At 36.1% G+C, this 18,620-nt stretch overlaps 2 protein-coding genes across 8 annotated transcripts; one reads left to right on the top strand and one right to left on the bottom strand.

Annotated features, from left to right (window-relative positions):
* Nucleotides 1-258: 258 nt before the first annotated feature.
* LOC112163866 (G-type lectin S-receptor-like serine/threonine-protein kinase At4g27290) lies at nucleotides 259-4,871 on the bottom strand. 3 transcript variants are annotated; one of them, XM_040507056.1, is made up of 8 exons: nucleotides 3,549-4,871; nucleotides 3,076-3,198; nucleotides 2,723-2,847; nucleotides 2,447-2,657; nucleotides 2,074-2,311; nucleotides 1,818-1,968; nucleotides 1,391-1,724; nucleotides 259-373 (listed from the first exon to the last, which is right to left on the bottom strand). In XM_040507056.1, the coding sequence occupies exons 1-7, from the start codon at nucleotides 4,816-4,818 to the stop codon at nucleotides 1,416-1,418; spliced, it is 2,427 nt and encodes an 808-aa protein (XP_040362990.1). In that variant the 5' UTR covers nucleotides 4,819-4,871; the 3' UTR covers nucleotides 259-373; nucleotides 1,391-1,415. The 3 variants fall into 3 exon arrangements, with proteins under 3 accessions (XP_040362990.1, XP_040362991.1, XP_024155900.1); XM_040507057.1 differs by having other exon boundaries at nucleotides 269-327; XM_024300132.2 differs by lacking the exon at nucleotides 259-373 and having other exon boundaries at nucleotides 1,249-1,724.
* Nucleotides 4,872-6,073: 1,202 nt separating this feature from the next.
* On the top strand, nucleotides 6,074-10,538 carry LOC112163865 (G-type lectin S-receptor-like serine/threonine-protein kinase SD1-1). 5 transcript variants are annotated; one of them, XM_040507052.1, is made up of 8 exons: nucleotides 6,074-7,589; nucleotides 7,899-8,024; nucleotides 8,242-8,366; nucleotides 8,434-8,644; nucleotides 8,791-9,028; nucleotides 9,115-9,265; nucleotides 9,363-9,701; nucleotides 9,963-10,538. In XM_040507052.1, exons 1-7 carry the CDS (start codon nucleotides 6,317-6,319, stop codon nucleotides 9,669-9,671), a joined length of 2,433 nt encoding a protein of 810 aa, XP_040362986.1. In that variant the 5' UTR covers nucleotides 6,074-6,316; the 3' UTR covers nucleotides 9,672-9,701; nucleotides 9,963-10,538. The 5 variants fall into 5 exon arrangements, with proteins under 5 accessions (XP_040362986.1, XP_024155899.1, XP_040362988.1 ...); XM_040507054.1 differs by lacking the exon at nucleotides 9,963-10,538 and having other exon boundaries at nucleotides 6,075-6,243; nucleotides 6,445-7,589; nucleotides 9,363-9,811; XM_040507053.1 differs by lacking the exon at nucleotides 9,963-10,538 and having other exon boundaries at nucleotides 6,075-6,243; nucleotides 6,387-7,589; nucleotides 9,363-9,811.
* The last annotated feature ends 8,082 nt before the right edge of the window (nucleotides 10,539-18,620 follow it).

Raw genomic sequence — 18,620 nt, 5'->3', positions numbered from 1 at the left:
ACTCATTATTATCATTCATTGTTTTACAATTGAAAATGAACTCTACAATATTAAGAAATTTATTTCTAATATCAAGGTAATTTAAATACAGATTCTTTTTGAAGGAATAATCCTAAAAATTTATTGAAATAGGGACAATGAGTACAACCGTAAATGATGTTTATCCAGTATTGAAATAAACAATTTTCAAATTTGTTTTTACAATTGAAATATAAATTTTACATTTTTGAACCTAATATAAAGAACATTATAACACTTCATCCGTCATCTCGACTAGCACTTTGCAATGTAGTCTTCAAAAATCTCCCAACTTCTACTTCTAGTGCCCTGCATGTTGTGATTCCTTATACAATTGCAAATTACCTTCATAGATCTATTTCAAAGGTAAAACTCTATTAGGATTTACATACATATATCCAAAATATATTATCTAAATTATAGGTATATTAATTGTCAATACTATAGGTTATGGAATAAACAACCTATGATATAGAGTCACACAAATAATTTAAAACCACAAAAACAAACATCTAAATCATAGGTATTACATATTAAAGCAATCTAAGTATCAGGTTATTAGAAATAACGATTCTATTTTGAAGAAATGTAATCAAATTTTGTACCAGATTCATAAATTGAAATTTCTAATTACTAAAAATCCATCCAATTCAAGCTTTACACAAAATCAAGAGATTAACAAATATATTATACTAAATAAATCTGATGCATAGGTAATTTGAATTACGAATACGATATATGTACCTATTTGAAAATGATGAAATAAACCTCATGAATAGGTCGTTTGAAATCAGATGCAACTTTGTGAAAGGTCTCCACCCAAAGAAAAAAAATGACGAATGAATTCACTAGCTTTTATATATAGGCAGAAACATACCAAAAATTCATCATTATATCATAATAATGAGATTAATGTAAACACCTAAAATTAAGTACTGATTAAAACCTAAAGTGAAGGTAATACCAACAATAACGTCAATCAAACTCCATACTATTTGCTAGATGATTTTGACTATTAATCCTATTTAAAAGGTGAATGAGGAATTTGATAGTGGCAGCTTTAGTAATTCTTAACAACATTGGATTTTAATATTTATCATATTTAATATGTTTTTTTTATTTTGAATAAACCTAATTAATAGGTTTGGGTGTATATTAAAACACTCTTATGGATGAGTTTATTCTAAAAGGGGTGTGTGAATTTGGGTGTAAAATCAAATTCCCCAAAATTTAAGCACCTATTGACTTCTCATCTTCTTCTAGAGTACTCCCATTATTGAAACTTGGGTTAGTCTCGCAAAAATTCTAGAGCCACTAAATGTACATGATTGCAATAAATTACATAGTTTATATCTAAATCATCAAAACATACATCCAACTCAGGGTCCAGACCTCAATCATCGAGCTTCCATCGTGGTAATGGTAATCATGTTTCCTGTTTTGCTTCTTCCTTCACTAATGAAGGTATCACCATCCATGGAACTTCGTTCTGTGAAGAAACCAGGCTCCTTCGGTTCAGGCAACATTGCTCCCTCGTTGCTTAACATGAACACCACTGATGACATTACTGGTCTGTCGATGGGCCGCTTTTGCACGCATAATAGACCAACTTGTATACATCTTAGTACCTCAAACTCAACATATGAGTCCTCCAAGCATGGATCTAATAGTTCCAAAACCTTTTCTTTGTTCCATAGTAGCCAGGCCTGGGACATTTGCAAATCACATTCCTTTAGTCACACACATATATGGAAAAACTAAGGTTCAGAATAAAGACACATAATCATCTAATGCCTTACATGTCCCAGAAGACTGTGATGGTGATCTGGATGATGAAACCCTCTGTTCTTTCTGCCACTTACTATCTCTAGCAAAAGCACTCCAAAACTAAAGACATCGGATTTCACTGAAAAGTGCCCATCAATTGCGTACTCGGGAGACATATACCCACTGCATGTAAACAATACAATTTAAGTAACTGATCATATTTGGAAATCATGAATTTGTTTTGGTTGTTGAAGGCATTGATAATCTATGTACGTTACTATAACTCACTACGTGCCAATCACTCGTTTTGTCTTTGCTTCAGTCTGATCAAGTCCAAAAATTCTTGCTATGCCGAAGTCAGATATTTTGGGGTTCAGCTCATTGTCGAGTAAAATGTTGCTACTCTTGAGGTCCCTATGAATGATTCTCAATCTGGAGTCTTGGTGGAGGTAGAGAAGTCCTCGTGCAGTTCCAATTATAATGTTGACTCGTTTTTGCCAATCAAGCGATTTCTTTCTATTTTCATCTGCGCGCACAAGTCATCAATCATGTCAAATTTGGTTAAATTTTCTTTTGCTGAGACATAAAAAGAGCCTAATCATACCACTGTTCAATTGAGTAAACTACAATGAAAAGTAGTAAAAGAAACGAGGTTCCAGACCGAAAATAAAGCAGTCCAAGCTTTTATTAGGCATATACTCATAGATTAGCATCCTCTCTTGTCCTTCAATGCAGCAGCCCAAAAGTTTAACAAGATTCCTGTGTTGAAGGTGGGCTATCATCGTAACTTCATTCTTAAACTCATCAATACCTTGCCCGGAATCTTTTGAGAGTCTTTTTACTGCTACTAGTTGTTCTTGTGCTAGGTTGGCCTGAAAATTACTGTAAGTTTTAAGATTACATTGATAGACAATGAGATCAACTGTCGATTTCTTACCTTGTAAACTGGACCAAAACCTCCCTCCCCAAGTATGTTTGTCCTTGAGAAGTTATTGGTGCCTGCTGCAATTGTATGAAAATCAAACAGTGGCAACTCCATGTCTTCCTTATTCGATCTTGAACCTATATAACAGGTAAAAAAGGAAAAGAGATGTATCAAATTAATTTGCAAAGTGCATATGAATAATCAAAGGGAACTGTCCTTTTTATTGCTTGGTAAGATTTGCAGAAGCAAATACAAGGTATTCATAAAGGCCACCGGACAGGACATGAACATGAAAGGACTGTGTAAACAGTTTCACCAATTATATTTTGTTTCCACAAAACATTAGGCAAGGTCACTATGCTTACCCCTCTTCTTTCCTTTCTTCTTCCAAATTATAAGCCAACATGACACTCCCAGCAAAATTAGAACACAAGCTGCTGAGATGACCGCTATGAGCACTATTCTTTTCTCCTTCTGACCGGCATGACCTAAAGATCATATAATGTTTAACACTCAGATATTAGTCAAACGTCTTAACTGTCTCACATAATTACTCACTAAAAGTGTAGTGTAATTGCAGTCATCTTCTTTGACCTGTTTCAGCAGTTTTTCGTGCATTAGCATGTCTAAATGGAAGCATACAGAGCGTAACAAAATTTTGATCTTTTTCTATTTGAGTCTTACATGCAATTTGAAAGCAATAAACATATGTTATTGATAAAAATGGGATTGCAGAATCTGGCAATTCCTATTGGATGTCCGATGTGCTAAAACCTTATGTTCATGATTAAGGACTTGGATACACAAATCAGGAGATTGAAGCAGAATACTGAAGTACCTAGTTCTGATGCTGGCATCCTAATATAAATATGTTGCTCACTTTCATCAACAAACTCTCGGATATCAATGAGGTCTTTAAACCACATCAGACAGCCGGTGCCTCCAAGACTGTAGTCTGAATAAGCATAAGCAATACAAGAACAATTTTTCAAGCACTCTGCCCTGCATTCCTTCTTGTTCAGGTTCTTGTTGACCCAAAAATCCAACAGGTCTGGCAGTTTTACATTTTGAATTTTCCGAAACCCTTCTCCCTTCTGGCAATCCAGTTGTATCTTCCTCGTGCACCCACTTGTCGTATTAAGCACCTCCCACTCTTGCTGGGATTTCGGAATAAACCCCTCCAAGCAGTCACAAATGGGTGAGTTGTTAATTCTGCAAATGCCATTTGCGCCACACTCCCCGTAACTATCACATCGATCATTCAGCAAATTATACATATCGTTCCATTCAGTGCTTCCTTCATTCAGCACTAACCGCTTCATGTCGCCCCCTTCAGTCAGCTGCAATCTTGTAATATGAGAATTGTCATTAGTCTCATACGTGTAATACAACTCATTTGTATCATACACATAACTTGGTGTTATAATTTCATTGTTCGAAACAGGAACACCAGTAAACCGAAGACCATTCCAGGGCCCACTTCGAAACTCTTTCTCCGATCCCTTAGCAAGAACAAGCTGAGGCAAAGCAAGATTAACAATCCTATAGGTATACTCACCAAGAGATGGATCACTAGCATTTTTCCAAGAAGTCAAGAACTTGTTGAGCCCGGTTCTGAAATCCCATCCAAGCTTCATCCCCGCTAACAATGTATCCGATGGGAAATCAAAACTCTGCCATACATAACTTTCCGAACCCGCTGTAGCCTTGTCTCTGACAACAAAATTTCCAGTCTCCAAAAGCTGTGCAACAGGATCTTCAACTACTGTGGAAAAATTAGAATACCATACAGTGTTGTTCATCTGGTCTAAAAGGACCAAAGTACCATTTTCGGTTAATGTCAGGGCTCCATCTGAACCTGGAATTGGGTTTTCTCTGTTGGCGACCCATACGGTTATATTCGAAAACTTGGTGTACCGAATTCCAAAATACCATGCTTTAGAGTTTCCGGAGGGGAAGAGTCCTAATTCAAATCTTCCACCGGAAGAAACCAAGGTATTGGAGCGGGTGATGGATTGTGTTGGAGATATAGTATCAACTGCACTGCATAAACTGAACACTAAGACATGGAAAAGAGAGAAAAATAAGATGAAAGGAAGGCCCTTCATCTGAGTCGTTCTGCTAAGAAATGGAAAGCAGAAGGACACCAGTAGTTTTGGACTTATTGCATCATCCTTTGCAGAAGCAGCAGGCCTTAATCCAAGTCAAAACTAGCAATGTGGGACAAATTTACTTCGAAAATGATGTTAGTTACCCTCATGGGGTGGTAATTCTCCCACTGGAGCCACCATTTTTGACTTTTACACAACTTCTCCACTTGGGAAATAAATAGCCTTAGACCGCTCATACTGTTGATACAGTTCGAACCGAATTCAAGGATTTCACCGTTCTGTTTTGAATTTTCCCATTGTTCCATAACTGGTGAATTTCTTCAAGCATATGGTCAGAAAGTACTGGCTTCTAGCAATCCATGTACGCTAAAATATAAGCTTCTTCACTAGTATAAACCATTGCAGTACAAAGAAACTCAATTCAACACCACCAAACCAAAAACTTGAGCCCAACGTACCAATTATGAACTATTACTGCAGTCAATTGGGTTTACCTGATCACATTCTGACTGATTTGAATTTTGAACCAATATTCTAGTTTGGAAAGAATCCATGATGCATGCCTAATGCCATGTATTATGCTTGATAATCTAAAATATACACATTTGAGGTATCAAATTCAATACATATAAGACTTTCTATATTTTATTCAGGGATAAAATGTCAGACAAGTGACTTCAGATTACTTCTTCTCAAAAAAAAAAAAAAAATTGACTTCAGATTAAAGCAATCTGTCTATTCTGTTCTAGTTATTCATTCGAATTTCTATTCTATTCCCAGCCAATACAGCTTTCCAACCGAGCTGGGAGTTCTAGAGAGCCAGAGATAAAGGGGATAACTTATTCAAAAGTCCTGCCTTGCAGGGTAGTTCTAGAAAGGTGGCTTTCAAAGTCAACAGGAAATGTTCCAGTGTAAAATGATGAAGCTCACAATCTCCTTGGTCAAAAAGACAACACAAGATGCCGGGTTAATTAATGCAATATGAGATTGAGAGGATGTAAATAAGAGATAATTAGAAGTCCAATCAATATCAAAGATATTAAGTAGCTGAATCCAATTTGAAGAGTCTGCTTTTGTTCCTATTTCATATGAATATATTATATAAAAAGTGTGTATTAGCTTACCAGTCACCACACCACATATTCTTGATTTTCCCTGGTCAATTATGACAGTGCAAGTTGAACATTTTTAAAATTAAAAGCAGAATGAGAGAAATTAATGTGTAGGCTTGTATTATTAAGTAAGGATTTCCATTGAACCATAACAACAAAAAAGAAACAGAGAGAGGTTTTTGTGATTATTATTGTTATAAGCTAGAGACCAAGAATGGAAAGTCCTGCATGAAGCTTGTCCAAAGACTCCAAACCCAGAAAAGCAGCTGTGTCTCCTAAAAAACAAGGGAGGTGGCTGCAACCCTGCAAGGTCCAAATAAGTACTCAACTCCTTCCTGTATCATTTTTTCCGGGAAGCTATATTTTTCTGTCATAGAACAGAGATGAAGGGTCTTTTTATTATCTTCTTCACCTCGCTATTCTATTTTACGGTCTTGAATCTGTCCACTGCAGCTGACACCCTAGCTGCATCGCAATCCATAGTCAGCTCTGATACCTTGGTTTCTTCCAGCCAAAGCTTTGAACTGGGACTTTTTTCCACAGGCAACTCCAGAGCATGGTATCTAGGAATATGGTACAGGAATTTTCCAGATATTGTTGTATGGGTTGCAAACAGAGAAAATCCACTTGCAGATTCTTATGGAGCCATGATGTTGTCCAAAAATGGAAGTTTAGTCCTTTTAGACCAAATGAATGGAACTATTTGGTCTTCTAGTCCTTCCAAAGAAGCTGAAGATCCTGTTGCACAGCTTTTGGAAACTGGAAACCTTGTTGTAGTAGACAAGGCTGTGACAAGTTCCGAAAGCTATATATGGCAAAGTTTTGAATTCCCATCGGACACACTGCTACCAGGAATGAGGCTGCGATTGAACTTCAAAACAGGCCCAAACCAATTCTTGACATCTTGGAAAAATGCTAGTGACCCGTCTCTTGGATTATATACCTATAAGATCGATCACCTTGTGTTGCCTCAGCTTGTTCTTGCTCAAGGATCAAAGAAAGAATTCCGCAGTGGACCTTGGAATGGTCTTCGATTTACTGGTCTTCCTGTTTCAAGCAACGAAATTTTGAAACCAAGTTATGTTTATAACACAAATGAGTTGTATTATATCTATGAGGCTAATGACAATTCTATTATTACCCGATTAAAGCTGACTGAAACAGGTGAGATGCAACGGCTAGTGCTGAATAAAGGAAGTACTGAATGGGGTGTTATGTATACTTTGCAGAATGATCGATGCGACAATTACGGGGAGTGTGGTGCAAATAGCATATGCAAAATTAACAGAACACCCATTTGTGAGTGCTTACAGGGGTTTGTTCCAAAATCACAGCAAGAATGGGAGGTTCTTAATAGGACAAGTGGTTGCAAGAGAGAGACCCTATTGGATTGCCAGCAGGGGGAAGGGTTTCTGAAATTTCAAAATATGAAACTTCCAGACCTGTTGGATTTTTCAGTGAACAACAGCATGAGCTTCAAGGAATGTGAGGCAGAGTGTTTGAAGAATTGTTCTTGTGTAGCTTATGCTAAATCAAATATGAGTAGTGGAGGCATTGGCTGTCTGATGTGGTTCGGGGAGCTTATAGATATGCGTGAGTTCGTTGATGAAGTTAGTGATCAAGATTTATATATTCGGATGCCAGCTTCAGAACTAGGTAAATAAATATTGTGTTCTCATAGTGTTAGTTCTTGATTTTCCAGAGTAAAGCCTTAATTCTGAAAGATTAGTACATAATCTGTAGAGGAATCCAGTGAAACAGCTATGTTGTACATTCCAATTTTATCAAATGAATAGGTTTATTGATTCCAAATTTTATGTTGCAAAGCTAAAACTGAAAGGTCAAAACTTTTTTGTGAAAATGAAATAAGTGGAAAAACACCAGATGGGAAGAAAGTAATGTGTAAAATTCTGAATGGTTAAATATTGAATTAGTTATGAAACTAACCTTTTATATCAAATGCAGGCAATAGTACCAGTCAGAAGGATAAAAGAGTAGTATTAATCTCAGTGATATCAGCAGCTTCTGTACTTCTTTTTCTGGGTCTCTTATGCCGTTGTATCGTTCTGAATAAGAGAGCAAAGAGAAAGGGTAAGTATACTTATGCACCTTTGCAAATTATTTTTGTGCAAACCTTGAATCACCAACAAAGAGGCTAAAATATATTGCACAACTTAGAACATGTATAGGTCCAATTGGCTTCCTGGCAAATCATTTTATACATTGACAAAAAGGACAATGTTATTAAACGTCATTATGCAGTTTGCAATCAAATTCATGCATTGTCACTGAATTTCTGTTTATTCAGTTTCAAGATCAAGCAAGGAAGACATAGAGTTGCCACTATTTGATTTTCATACAATTGAAATCGGCACCAATTACTTTTCCTGGCAAAACAAACTTGGAGAGGGAGGTTTTGGTCCAGTTTACAAGGTAACAAGACAATCATTCACCTTATTGTCCATGAATTCAAGCTAATATGCTTACACTACATTTTCAGGCTAACCTAAGAAAAGAAGAATTAGTAGCAGTAAAGAGACTTTCAAGAGGCTCTGGACAAGGTCTTGAAGAGTTTAGGAATGAAGTTACAATGATAGCCAATCTCCAACACAGGAATCTTGTTAAACTTTTAGGCTGCTGCATTGAAGGAGAAGAAAGGATGCTAATCTATGAGTACATGCCCAACAAAAGCTTGGACTTCTTTATCTTTGGTATAAGATTCTACCCTCATTATTCTACTACATGATGATATATATCCAGCTCTAGTAAAGGAATTGAATAGAGTCCTGTGTGGTATCTCTTTGTCATAGGGTAGGAAAACTGAACTAAAAATTCATGAGATTGATAACTTGTGTAGATCAAAACAGAAAGAAGCTGCTTAACTGGCAAAAGCGGTTTGACATTATCATGGGAATTGCACGAGGACTTCTCTACCTCCATCAAGACTCAAGATTAAGAATCATTCATAGGGACCTTAAGAGTAGCAACATCTTGCTAGACCGTGACCTGATCCCAAAAATATCCGACTTTGGCATAGCAAGAATTTTCGAACACGATCAAACTGAAGGAAAAACAAAACGAGTAATTGGCACACAGTGAGTCATATATAACAATACTATGTAGAACATGACTTTCCGTCTTCATTTCCAACAAGTACTTAAAAATTTTCTTTTGCACGCAGTGGATATATGTCTCCTGAGTACACAATTGATGGGAAATTTTCAGTGAAATCGGATGTGTTCAGTTTTGGAGTGCTATTATTAGAGATAGTTAGCAGCAGAAAGAACACAGGGTTCAATCAGCCAGATCACAACCACAATCTTCTGGGACATGTAAGTTATTTTATGGTTTTTTGAATATGTTTTTACCAACTTACTTGGAGTTTCATTCATGTGTATGACTAAAGGCCGTGATTTGAAATTGTTACAGGCATGGCTACTGTGGAACAACAACAAGGGTTTGGAACTTATAGATCCATGCTTGGAGTACTCATACGTGGACAACGAGGTGCTAAGATGTATTCAAGTGGGTCTATTATGTGTTCAAAAGCTACCCACTGACAGACCAGCAATGTCATCAGCGGTGTTCATGTTGTGCAATGAAGGAGCAACATTGCCCGAACCAAAGGAGCCTGGTTTCTTCACAGAAAGAAGCTCCATAGACAACAAAACCTTAACAGGTGGAGCAAGAAGCCACACAGGACTCACACTTACTATTTCGACATTGGAAGCTAGATAGATGATTCAAGCAAGGAGCTGTTGAGTAAATGTAAATTTCAGTTTTGTCTCTGAACTCATACTTCAGATTCATGCATTTTCATGCAAACAGAGACTTAAAAACCCTGACTTGAATTAAATTGAGGACCACCCATTCTCATACTCATCAGAATATACGCATTGCACTCTGGTTTATCAATCTTGTTCGTTGGTTACCAGTGATCAGCAAGAAATCTTTAACATGGGAGATTAAAGCAAGCTTCTTTCTTTGAGAATTCAAGCCAATTCTTTACCTTTCTACTAACACTGACAGACACAAGGATCACAAAGACTATGAATCGCCTTTGCATTTCAATATGGAAGGTTGAAGCTGTCAGAGAGTAGGACACAGCCACAGTACCATTTTCATCAGCGTTGCCAAGAATTCACACGCGGCTTTGTTCCACAACTGGGGCATTTCTACAAACATACGGTGAGCAGCCAATAAGTTCATACCAAAATACTGCAGAACAATGCATATAGACTTGGCCACACACAAATAGAATTCCCTTTACCAAGATAATTAAGACCAGAAGAGTTACCCGAAAACTACCCCATGGAAAATGGCGGGATCCAAGCTCTCTACGCACAACACCAGCTATTCCGATATGCAGAGTAAAAGAACGAGCATGTAATTTTCACTGATTCTATACACCCAAAAAGGGATTTTCATTTTTTTTTTTTTTTTGGTAGATGCCTTTGTAAAAGTAATGACACGTATACGAGTATAGCCGTTGTGATCCATGTTTGTCTAAAATTTTCTCTCTGTATTGGATGCAATTCACACTAAAACTTTTTGTTAATTGCAGTCTTATGACTCATCTGTCATATATGATTTCTTTTTATTTTAGTTTTATCCAATTAAATGCGTACTTTTGCATTCCTACTGTACCCTTTTGTAACAAATTTTCATAGATTGTCTTCATAAATCACATAATGAAAGAAGGTCAAACAAGATTTCATGGAATACTAAATTTAATTTATTTTTAAAATATTGTTTTCTAAAATTACTATTTTTAATCAAATTAATTAACTCCTATTCTGTTTGAGTCTGATTGTCAGAAATTGGTGAGGGATATTATGTCTCAGGAGGAGGATGCTTCAGGATATGGAGGTATTGTGGAGGTTATTTTTCTTCATGATTCCTTACCTAGGTCCTCTTTTACTCATGTGTATAGAGAGTCTAATTTTGCGGCTCATATGTTGGCTAAATTGGCTCTTAATTCTAGTTTTGATGTTTCTTGGAGTGGTCAGATTCCCTCTAGTCTTAGCAACTATGTTGCTACCAGGGTTCTAAAAATCGGCCTAGGCGGCACTCCAGCGTTCCGATTCATGCCTAATCGATCGAGCTAGGCGTCTGGCCGACTTGCAACCTGTGATGCCCCGGAAATTCGTATTTATTTTCCGAGGAATTTTCGGAATCTAATTTATGGTTGTTGGACGGTTTCGTGGCTCGTGGATGGAGCGGAAGTATTTCGGACGAATTTCTATTTGAAAGGTATGACTTTAGGGGGGCTCAAGGTTGACTTTTTATTCGTTGGGATTCTCCAAAAACTTCCTTCACAAAAATTGTAGAGCGCATCGATACGAGTTCGTGGATATGTGGAACGCGAGAATCGGAGTTCGTATGAGAAAGTTATGGCCATTGGAAGAAATTTCCATTTTGGTACAAATAGAAGTTTCCCAAGTTGGAAACTTACTATTTTCATTATTTCCTTTTCCGGAAACTATTTCCTTTCTCTCTCTTCCCTCTCGTTCGCACCTTCAGAATCGAAATTATCCGGCTGACCCGACCCGAACCCGGACGATCCGACCCGACTTTTCCGGCGAACTGCGGCGGTCTCCGGCGACGAAACTTTCCAGATCAGTTCGTCTCCTCCGTCTGGTCGTCCCTGTGGTGTCCTCTAGCAACGATTCTCGGTGGTGGCGGCGGTAGAAAGCGGTGCAGGTTGGCGTTTTCAGACCCGATCGGAAATCCTTGTTCCGACGTCGGCGAGGCTTCAAGTCTTCTTGGTTGAGCTCAGAGCAGCCTCGTTGATCGATCATTGGTGGTTGTTTGGATCGATTCACGTGAAACTTCGATCAACTCAGTTGGGATTACTGTTCACAGCTTGTGAGGTAGTTTTCGATCCCTTAAGCTTGTTTTCTCACTTCGAGTTAGTTATGAGAATTCACAAGCATGCTTAGATGAAGAACTTTGATGTTGGGAGTTTTGTGAAATAATGAGTTTTTGGCCGGCGGCGGTGCACCACCGTCTGTGGTGGTGTTCCGGCCACTTAAGGAACTGTTTTTGGTATTATATATGTTCTAATCGTTGATACGAGCGTTTCGATATATAATATGCAAATTTTGGAGTTCGTATGGAATTGTTATGATTTTTGCAGTTTCATACCGATCGATTATTCTGTCCGTGAGGATTTGAGCGTCCGATCGACTTGTGGTTTGGTCACATTGATCGTGGACGTATTCCGGAGACTTTGGGAGGTCTCGGATGTGGCTTTGCCTCGATTGGCGCCACTTTGGGGATTTTAGTTCAAAATAGGGGTTTCGAACTTTAATCAAATGTGAATCGTTACTGATTTGAGATCATTGGTGATTAGGTGCTTCTAAAGGTGAATTGGACGAGTTGTTGGTGATAGTGTTAGTTCGGTTCTATATAGAAGACACAGCGGGAATCTGATGTGAGTAATCTCACGAAGTTCATTCACGAACGGGCTTACCTTTATCGCTTTGAGAGTTATTTAGTTAACTGCAAACTATAGTTGGTATTAGTAGGCATTCCTGAGCGGATGACTACGTATATATATATATATATATATATATTTACGTGAAATATATGTGTTTTGGTGGTTTGTGGATTTTGAAACAATATGCATGAAATGATGCTTTTTATTGTTTTGGGTTGTGGCTTTTGGAAAACAAATTATTGTGGAAATGTTGATTTCGATTTGTTTTGAAAAGCGTTGAGATTTGTGTATTTAAGGAACATTTTAGTTCGCGGGTGATTTATTTAAATATAGTTTTTACCGGGAGTAATTGATAGGGGTCAATTACGGGGAATCTTTCATTTTAGATTCGTGTAACATTTTGGGTCCACTGTGACTCCTTTAATGTTTTGGTATTTATACCGCGGGTCCAAAGACTTACGAGTTGAGGATCGTGGGTGGGAAAATCGGGACTTCACGCCTTTGGCCGGGTTAGTGAATACGATCAGTTAGAGCTCTAGTTTGTCCGCCGTGCTTGTTTATTCATTTAAACGTGTAAGTTTATCTCGTGATTTGAGTGAGTTTATCTCGTGCTTTGTTTCTTGATTGAAACGCGTTTGTTTATTCATTTAAACGTGTGAGTTTATCTCGTGATTTGAGTGAGTTTATCTCGTGCTTTGTTTCTTGATTGAAACGCATTTGTTTATTCATTTAAACGTGTGAGTTTATCTCGTGATTTGAGTGAATTTATCTCGTGCTTTGTTTCTTGATTGAAACGCGTTTGTTTATTCATTTAAACGTGTGAGTTTATCTCATGATTTGAGTGAGTTTATCTCGTGCTTTGTTTATTGATTTAAACGTGATTTGAGTGAGTTTATCTCGTGCTTTGTTTATTGATTTAAACGTGATTCGTGTGAGTTATTCTCGTGATTGGTGTGAGTTGTGTGTGGTTTGAGTTACTCATACGGGCTTGCAAAAGCTTACCGGGTTCGTTGTGTGGCAACCCGGTGCACCATTCAAACGGTGTAGGGGTTAATCCTGCAGGTCAGGATAATCAGGGCTGAAGTTGGGGTTGCATACTTGCAGCTAAACGGTATGAAGCAAATTTTGTGACTTTACCGTTATTTGGACTTCCGTTGTAGTGAGCTCTGAGGAGCATTTACGTTTTATCTTGTTGTTGACAATTTAATTCGTAAGCTTGTGTAATATATAACTCTATGGAGTGAGTGTATATTAACTTTGAGGGTTCAGGGCATCAATATGTGTGTAAGTTAAGGGGAAAAAGATTTCAGGTATTTGTATTGATGACTGAACGTTCACGCATGTATAATTATGGGATTATATATATCGATTTTCATGTGTGTAAAATCCGGGGCGTGACACAACCGCCTAAGCGGTATTGGGCGGCTGGGCGGTTCTAGCTGGGCGCCGATTAGGTGTTCTGAAAATGATTTTTTTTTTCTTTAGTTAAGGGCTTAAGGCTGAGGTTAAAACGAAATCGCTGAAATATGGTACCCAATTCCCAAATCGTGAAACTGCTGCAGCCATCGAAGCAGAACCCTAATCTCCCACCGGTCGCCATCCCCATCGCCACTCCTTCAGTCCATCGTCATCGCCTCTCTCCAAGTCTTCAGTGAGTTCAGTCATCGACTCGTCGCCGTCGCCTCTCTTCAAGTCGCCGTCGACTCATCGCCATAGCAGTCTGGGTTCAAATTTTAAAACGACGAAGTAGCCGCTCTCTGGCTCTGTTTTGCCCCCTCTGGCTCTCCTCTGTCCTTTGACTCCTCTCTAGCTCCAGCTCCAGCCTCGCCTTCGTCCAATTGAGAAGTCTTCAATTTCTGGGTAAGTTGAATTTCTTGGTTTTGATTTTTGAATCGATTTGTTGTGGGTTTTAATTCCCTCCACGATTTCTCACTCTTTCATGAATTTTTAGGTTTTCATTTTGAAGTATCGAGCTCGTCAGCCTCACCTTCAAGTCTTCAACTGGTTGCCTTCGAGTTCTTGGTGCGATTTAGAAATTGAACTGGGTAAGTTACTGCCTTGAATTAGATATATTGAGTTTGGTTGATTAGGCGTGTTGGATTTAATGAATAATGAATATACTTGATGCTTCTGGGTTTGTCATTCATGAATTAGGCAGTTTTGATGTATTGAGTTTGGTTGTTTTTGTGATTCATGAATTGCAGTTTGTATATGTGTTTTGACTCTAAATTGCAGACTTGCAGTTTGGCTAAGTTTTGTAGTTTGAGTTTGTGTTTTGAGTCTTTTGACTCTGAATTGCAGTTTGGGTTTGATTGTAGTTTAGAGCCTAGGAGAAGTTGTAGACTTCAATAAATTAGAGAACTTCATGACGAGGATTTTGTATCGGACGAAGAGGAAGAAGATGAGATGAATTTTGAGTTTGAGTCTAATGAAGAGGGAGTACTAGAGGGATATGGAGAAGAAGAATTTGAGGATTAGGCTTGGAAGAATCAAATTTGCAATTTTTTCAGCTTTTTAAGAACTCATTTTTGATTTCTTGTTGAACATTTTATCTATATTTTGAGTATTTTAGCTTTCTAATACATTTTATATTTTTATCTATATAATTATATGTTATAAAAATAAAAATAAAAATGAAAAAAAAAAAAAAAAAAAAAACCGCCTAGTCCCCGCCTAGGCCCCTAGGTGCTAGTCCCCGGCCTTCCGCCCGACTAGCGCCTAGCGTTTTTTAGAACCTTGGTTGCTACCCATTGTATGATTTGAGTTTATCAATAAAAGCTTGACGTTCTTCTCTCAAAAACAAAAACAAAAAAAACTCCTTATATATTGATTTAAGCACTTAACAATTCCAACTTTTTGTTCTTTTTTTTCCCTACCTAATTATCTCTTTTTTTCTCTCCTTCCCTTGGCTATCTTCTTTCCAACACATACTAGTTCTTCTTCTTTTTTTCTTTCTTTTCCTCTCATACCAATATTTTTTGCACGGCTTCTCCCTTCTTAGTTCATTTTATGTCTTACTAACATGACTTCTTCAATTCGCAATTGCCTTTGTTATAAATTTGGTAAAAAAATTTTGCTTATCTTTGATATAGAATCGATTATAGTGTTAGTCAACCTTTGTCCTAGAATTTATGTTTGAATTTGAATCTCTATATCTAAAATTCTCTCCCACTTTCTCTCTCATAGTTTTTATCTTTTAACTAGATAGAATGGTTCTAGTTGGACCTCCAAATTTGATATTTGGACATCTCCTACTTATTAAACCTCCGATTCACTTTTTTCAATACTTAACAATCACACCTCCTTAATTTTACCAAAACACCCTTGAATAATCAAATTTGTATCTTCAACAATTTGTTTTTTTTTTTACCTCTAACAATTCAACCACGAAAAATTTTGTGAGTGAGCTCTCTACATTTTTGGTGTACTTTTAGTGACCGAACCAGAAAGTAAACTTGGAGGGGCCGAACAAGTAGACAATTACAAAGATTTTTCTGTTAATATCAAATTTAGAGGTCCAACTAGAACCACCCAATTAGATAAGGTTATGTATGTACATATTTATACCTTTTGATTAAATTGGTAATATATTTTATGCTTTTTTTTTTGTGCTTCGTATATATAAGTAGATCAAATCTCTACTATATATCTGAAACACCTATAATATAATGTAGGTATATAAGTATTCAATATTTCTATGTTTGAATCTTTGTTCATTTGTATGTATAGGGAGGTCAAATCTCTACCATACATCTTTAAATACTTATAATGGAGGTATATAAGAATACATTATATGTTTGAATTTTTGTTCTAATATTTTTCCTCCTATAATATAGGTAAAGGCCTGCTCACCTAAGGCATAGTTTTTAAGGGACTGTAAGGGACAATGGATCCCAACCACATGTATTAAATATAAAAGCAGAAATTATAACAATTTAAAACTGTGTTTATTTTCAGCTGTCAGATTCACTTGTCCCTTACAGTTCCTTAAAAACTATCCCTTAGGTGAGCAAGCCTAAATATAGGTATATAAGTATTCGATACTTCTAGACTTACATTTTAGGTATATTGATTGAGTTTTTCTATTTGAACCTCCAAATTTACTCACTTGACCTCTATGCTTTTTACACCTCTTATCAAATTTTCAAATACTAAATTTGCTCACTAAACCTCACTAAACTTCCTCAAATAACCTCACTCATATAATTTGCAAACAAATTATTATCTTTAAAATAAAAAATTAAGTCATTTCAATGATTTAATCACTCTATAAATCTTAACTAAATATACATTTCTTAATTAAAGTTCAGTTTCAAAAATTAATGTCTAATCAGTAAGAAAATGCCATGAACTATTATGTTTTTTATTTAAAAAATTTCTATTTTAGCTGTGCAAAATTAAAAAAATGAAGAAATCATTTGTTTTTATTCTCAAAAAAAAAAATCATTCGTTTTTTAATGTTTATTTTTTTTCTGTATTTTTTGTACCACATGATTAATTATTTAAATTTTTTTTTTTTTTTGAAAATATAATAGATTGACTTAGATTTAGGTCATAAATCATAAGAGGAATTATTTTGTTTTCCCTCACCAATATGCGTTCAACATATATATCATACATTTTTATTTCACATGATCTTAATACATTTTTATATATTTAATTCTTATTAAATATATATGAATAAATATTTAATTCTTATTAAATATATATGAATGCTTTAATGAGTATGTAGTGAAATTGGAAAATGAAAATAGATAAGGAAAATAATAAGGAATACAATCTAATATTATTGAATCGGAAAGTCTACATAAAATAAATGTAATATTTTTTGGTATAATTATTGTCCTTAATAGTCATTTTATAGTAGGTTATATATGTCATTTAATAATTCAAAATAGAGTGAGGTCAAGTGAGCAGATTTGGAGGTCCCAATAGAAACTCTCATATTGATTTCATAGGAGTGCATTTAGTCTTATATGTTTGAAAATTACTCAGTGATGAATTGTAGATTTTGGAATTTAAAATTTAAAATTTAAAATTTAGAAATGAGCTAATATTGTGATTCAATTAGTGAATTTGAATTAATTACCTTATTTGGTTGCAAGGGTAAAATTGACTATTAAAAAAAGTAAATGAACCGCAATTAATAAGAAAAGATGCACGGACTGCAACCAACTTTTATATAACAAAACGGACTTGGATTGAAATACCTCAAATTTAAAAATATAGGAAACAAAAGTGTTTTATTAGCTAAAACACGTGATGCCTAACTATATTTCTTGGTAGTAAGCATTTTCAATTGTAAATTTGTTCTAACGTAGTTGAGGTATTATTACTTTGACAATTTGTTAATAGTTTAAAAAGACACTAACATAAAAATTTGTCCTTGAGGAGATATATAAAATTCGCCACTACCTAAGAAAGCTCAATGATCTTTTCTAACCACAATGGATTAGCACAAATAGATCATGATAAGAACTCAAACATAATAGTACAATGTACTAATCTGTGACACCTCACATGAGCAGAAGAACAAGATAGCAGAGCTTTCATCTATTGTAGGAATTTTCTTCTTCTCACTCCTTTTAACTTCGAATGCGTAATAACCTCGAACTTGGAATGCGTAACAACCTCAAAAGAACCATTTGTTATTGGAACATCTTCAAGAGTGAAGAATACCACATGTTGGAAAATAAACCAAGCCTTAAATGAGTTGTCTCACCTACTTATTAGATATTTAGTTATGTATTTTAGTTTACCCTTGAGAGTTCTAGTTGGGGGAGTTCTAGTATTTTGTCTCTTTGGCTTCAGAGCCAATTTTGCTTTGGACTCTTCACCTATTGCACATCCCTCTAAATAAGATTGTGCCTCTTGTATATTGCTGTGTGAGATTCAATAAATATCTTCCTTGTTGCTCCAACAGCTTGATTTTCTCTTGGATTCATTATTGTGTGTGTGATAGATTTGTTAGAGTTCCATATTTGTTGTTGTGATTTGTTGTTGTGAATTTTGCTGGTGTTGTGATTCTACATCTAGTATTAGAATGGTGTAGCAGAGCAAGTGTAGCAATCGATGGCGAACCGAGGGAATGATTTGGTAAACAGCGACAACAAAATCCTTGCCTGACCCTTGTCCTCCCATTGCAATAATAGAGCACAGCGGAATGAAAAGATAAAATTGAGTAGGCCAAAAAAATTAACGGTAGAAGCGCGCTTAAAGGGAAAAAGGTTAAAATCCAAATTTTA

Source organism: Rosa chinensis, chromosome 5, assembly GCF_002994745.2.
Source record: "Rosa chinensis cultivar Old Blush chromosome 5, RchiOBHm-V2, whole genome shotgun sequence".
Taxonomy (NCBI): domain Eukaryota; kingdom Viridiplantae; phylum Streptophyta; class Magnoliopsida; order Rosales; family Rosaceae; genus Rosa; species Rosa chinensis.
This window is presented reverse-complemented; position numbering and strand designations above follow the sequence as displayed.

Coding starts and splice junctions, on each gene's coding strand:
- LOC112163865 (XM_040507052.1), top strand. CDS start 6,317: ATGAAGGGTCTTTTTATTATCTTCTTCACCTCGCTATTCTATTTTACG. Junction 7,590..7,898: donor GATGCCAGCTTCAGAACTAG/GTAAATAAATAT, acceptor TATCAAATGCAG/GCAATAGTACCAGTCAGAAG. Junction 8,367..8,433: donor GTTTTGGTCCAGTTTACAAG/GTAACAAGACAA, acceptor CTACATTTTCAG/GCTAACCTAAGAAAAGAAGA.
- LOC112163866 (XM_040507056.1), bottom strand. CDS start 4,818: ATGAAGGGCCTTCCTTTCATCTTATTTTTCTCTCTTTTCCATGTCTTA. Junction 3,199..3,548: donor GATGCCAGCATCAGAACTAG/GTACTTCAGTAT, acceptor TATGATCTTTAG/GTCATGCCGGTCAGAAGGAG. Junction 1,725..1,817: donor ATCACAGTCTTCTGGGACAT/GTAAGGCATTAG, acceptor CAAATGTCCCAG/GCCTGGCTACTATGGAACAA.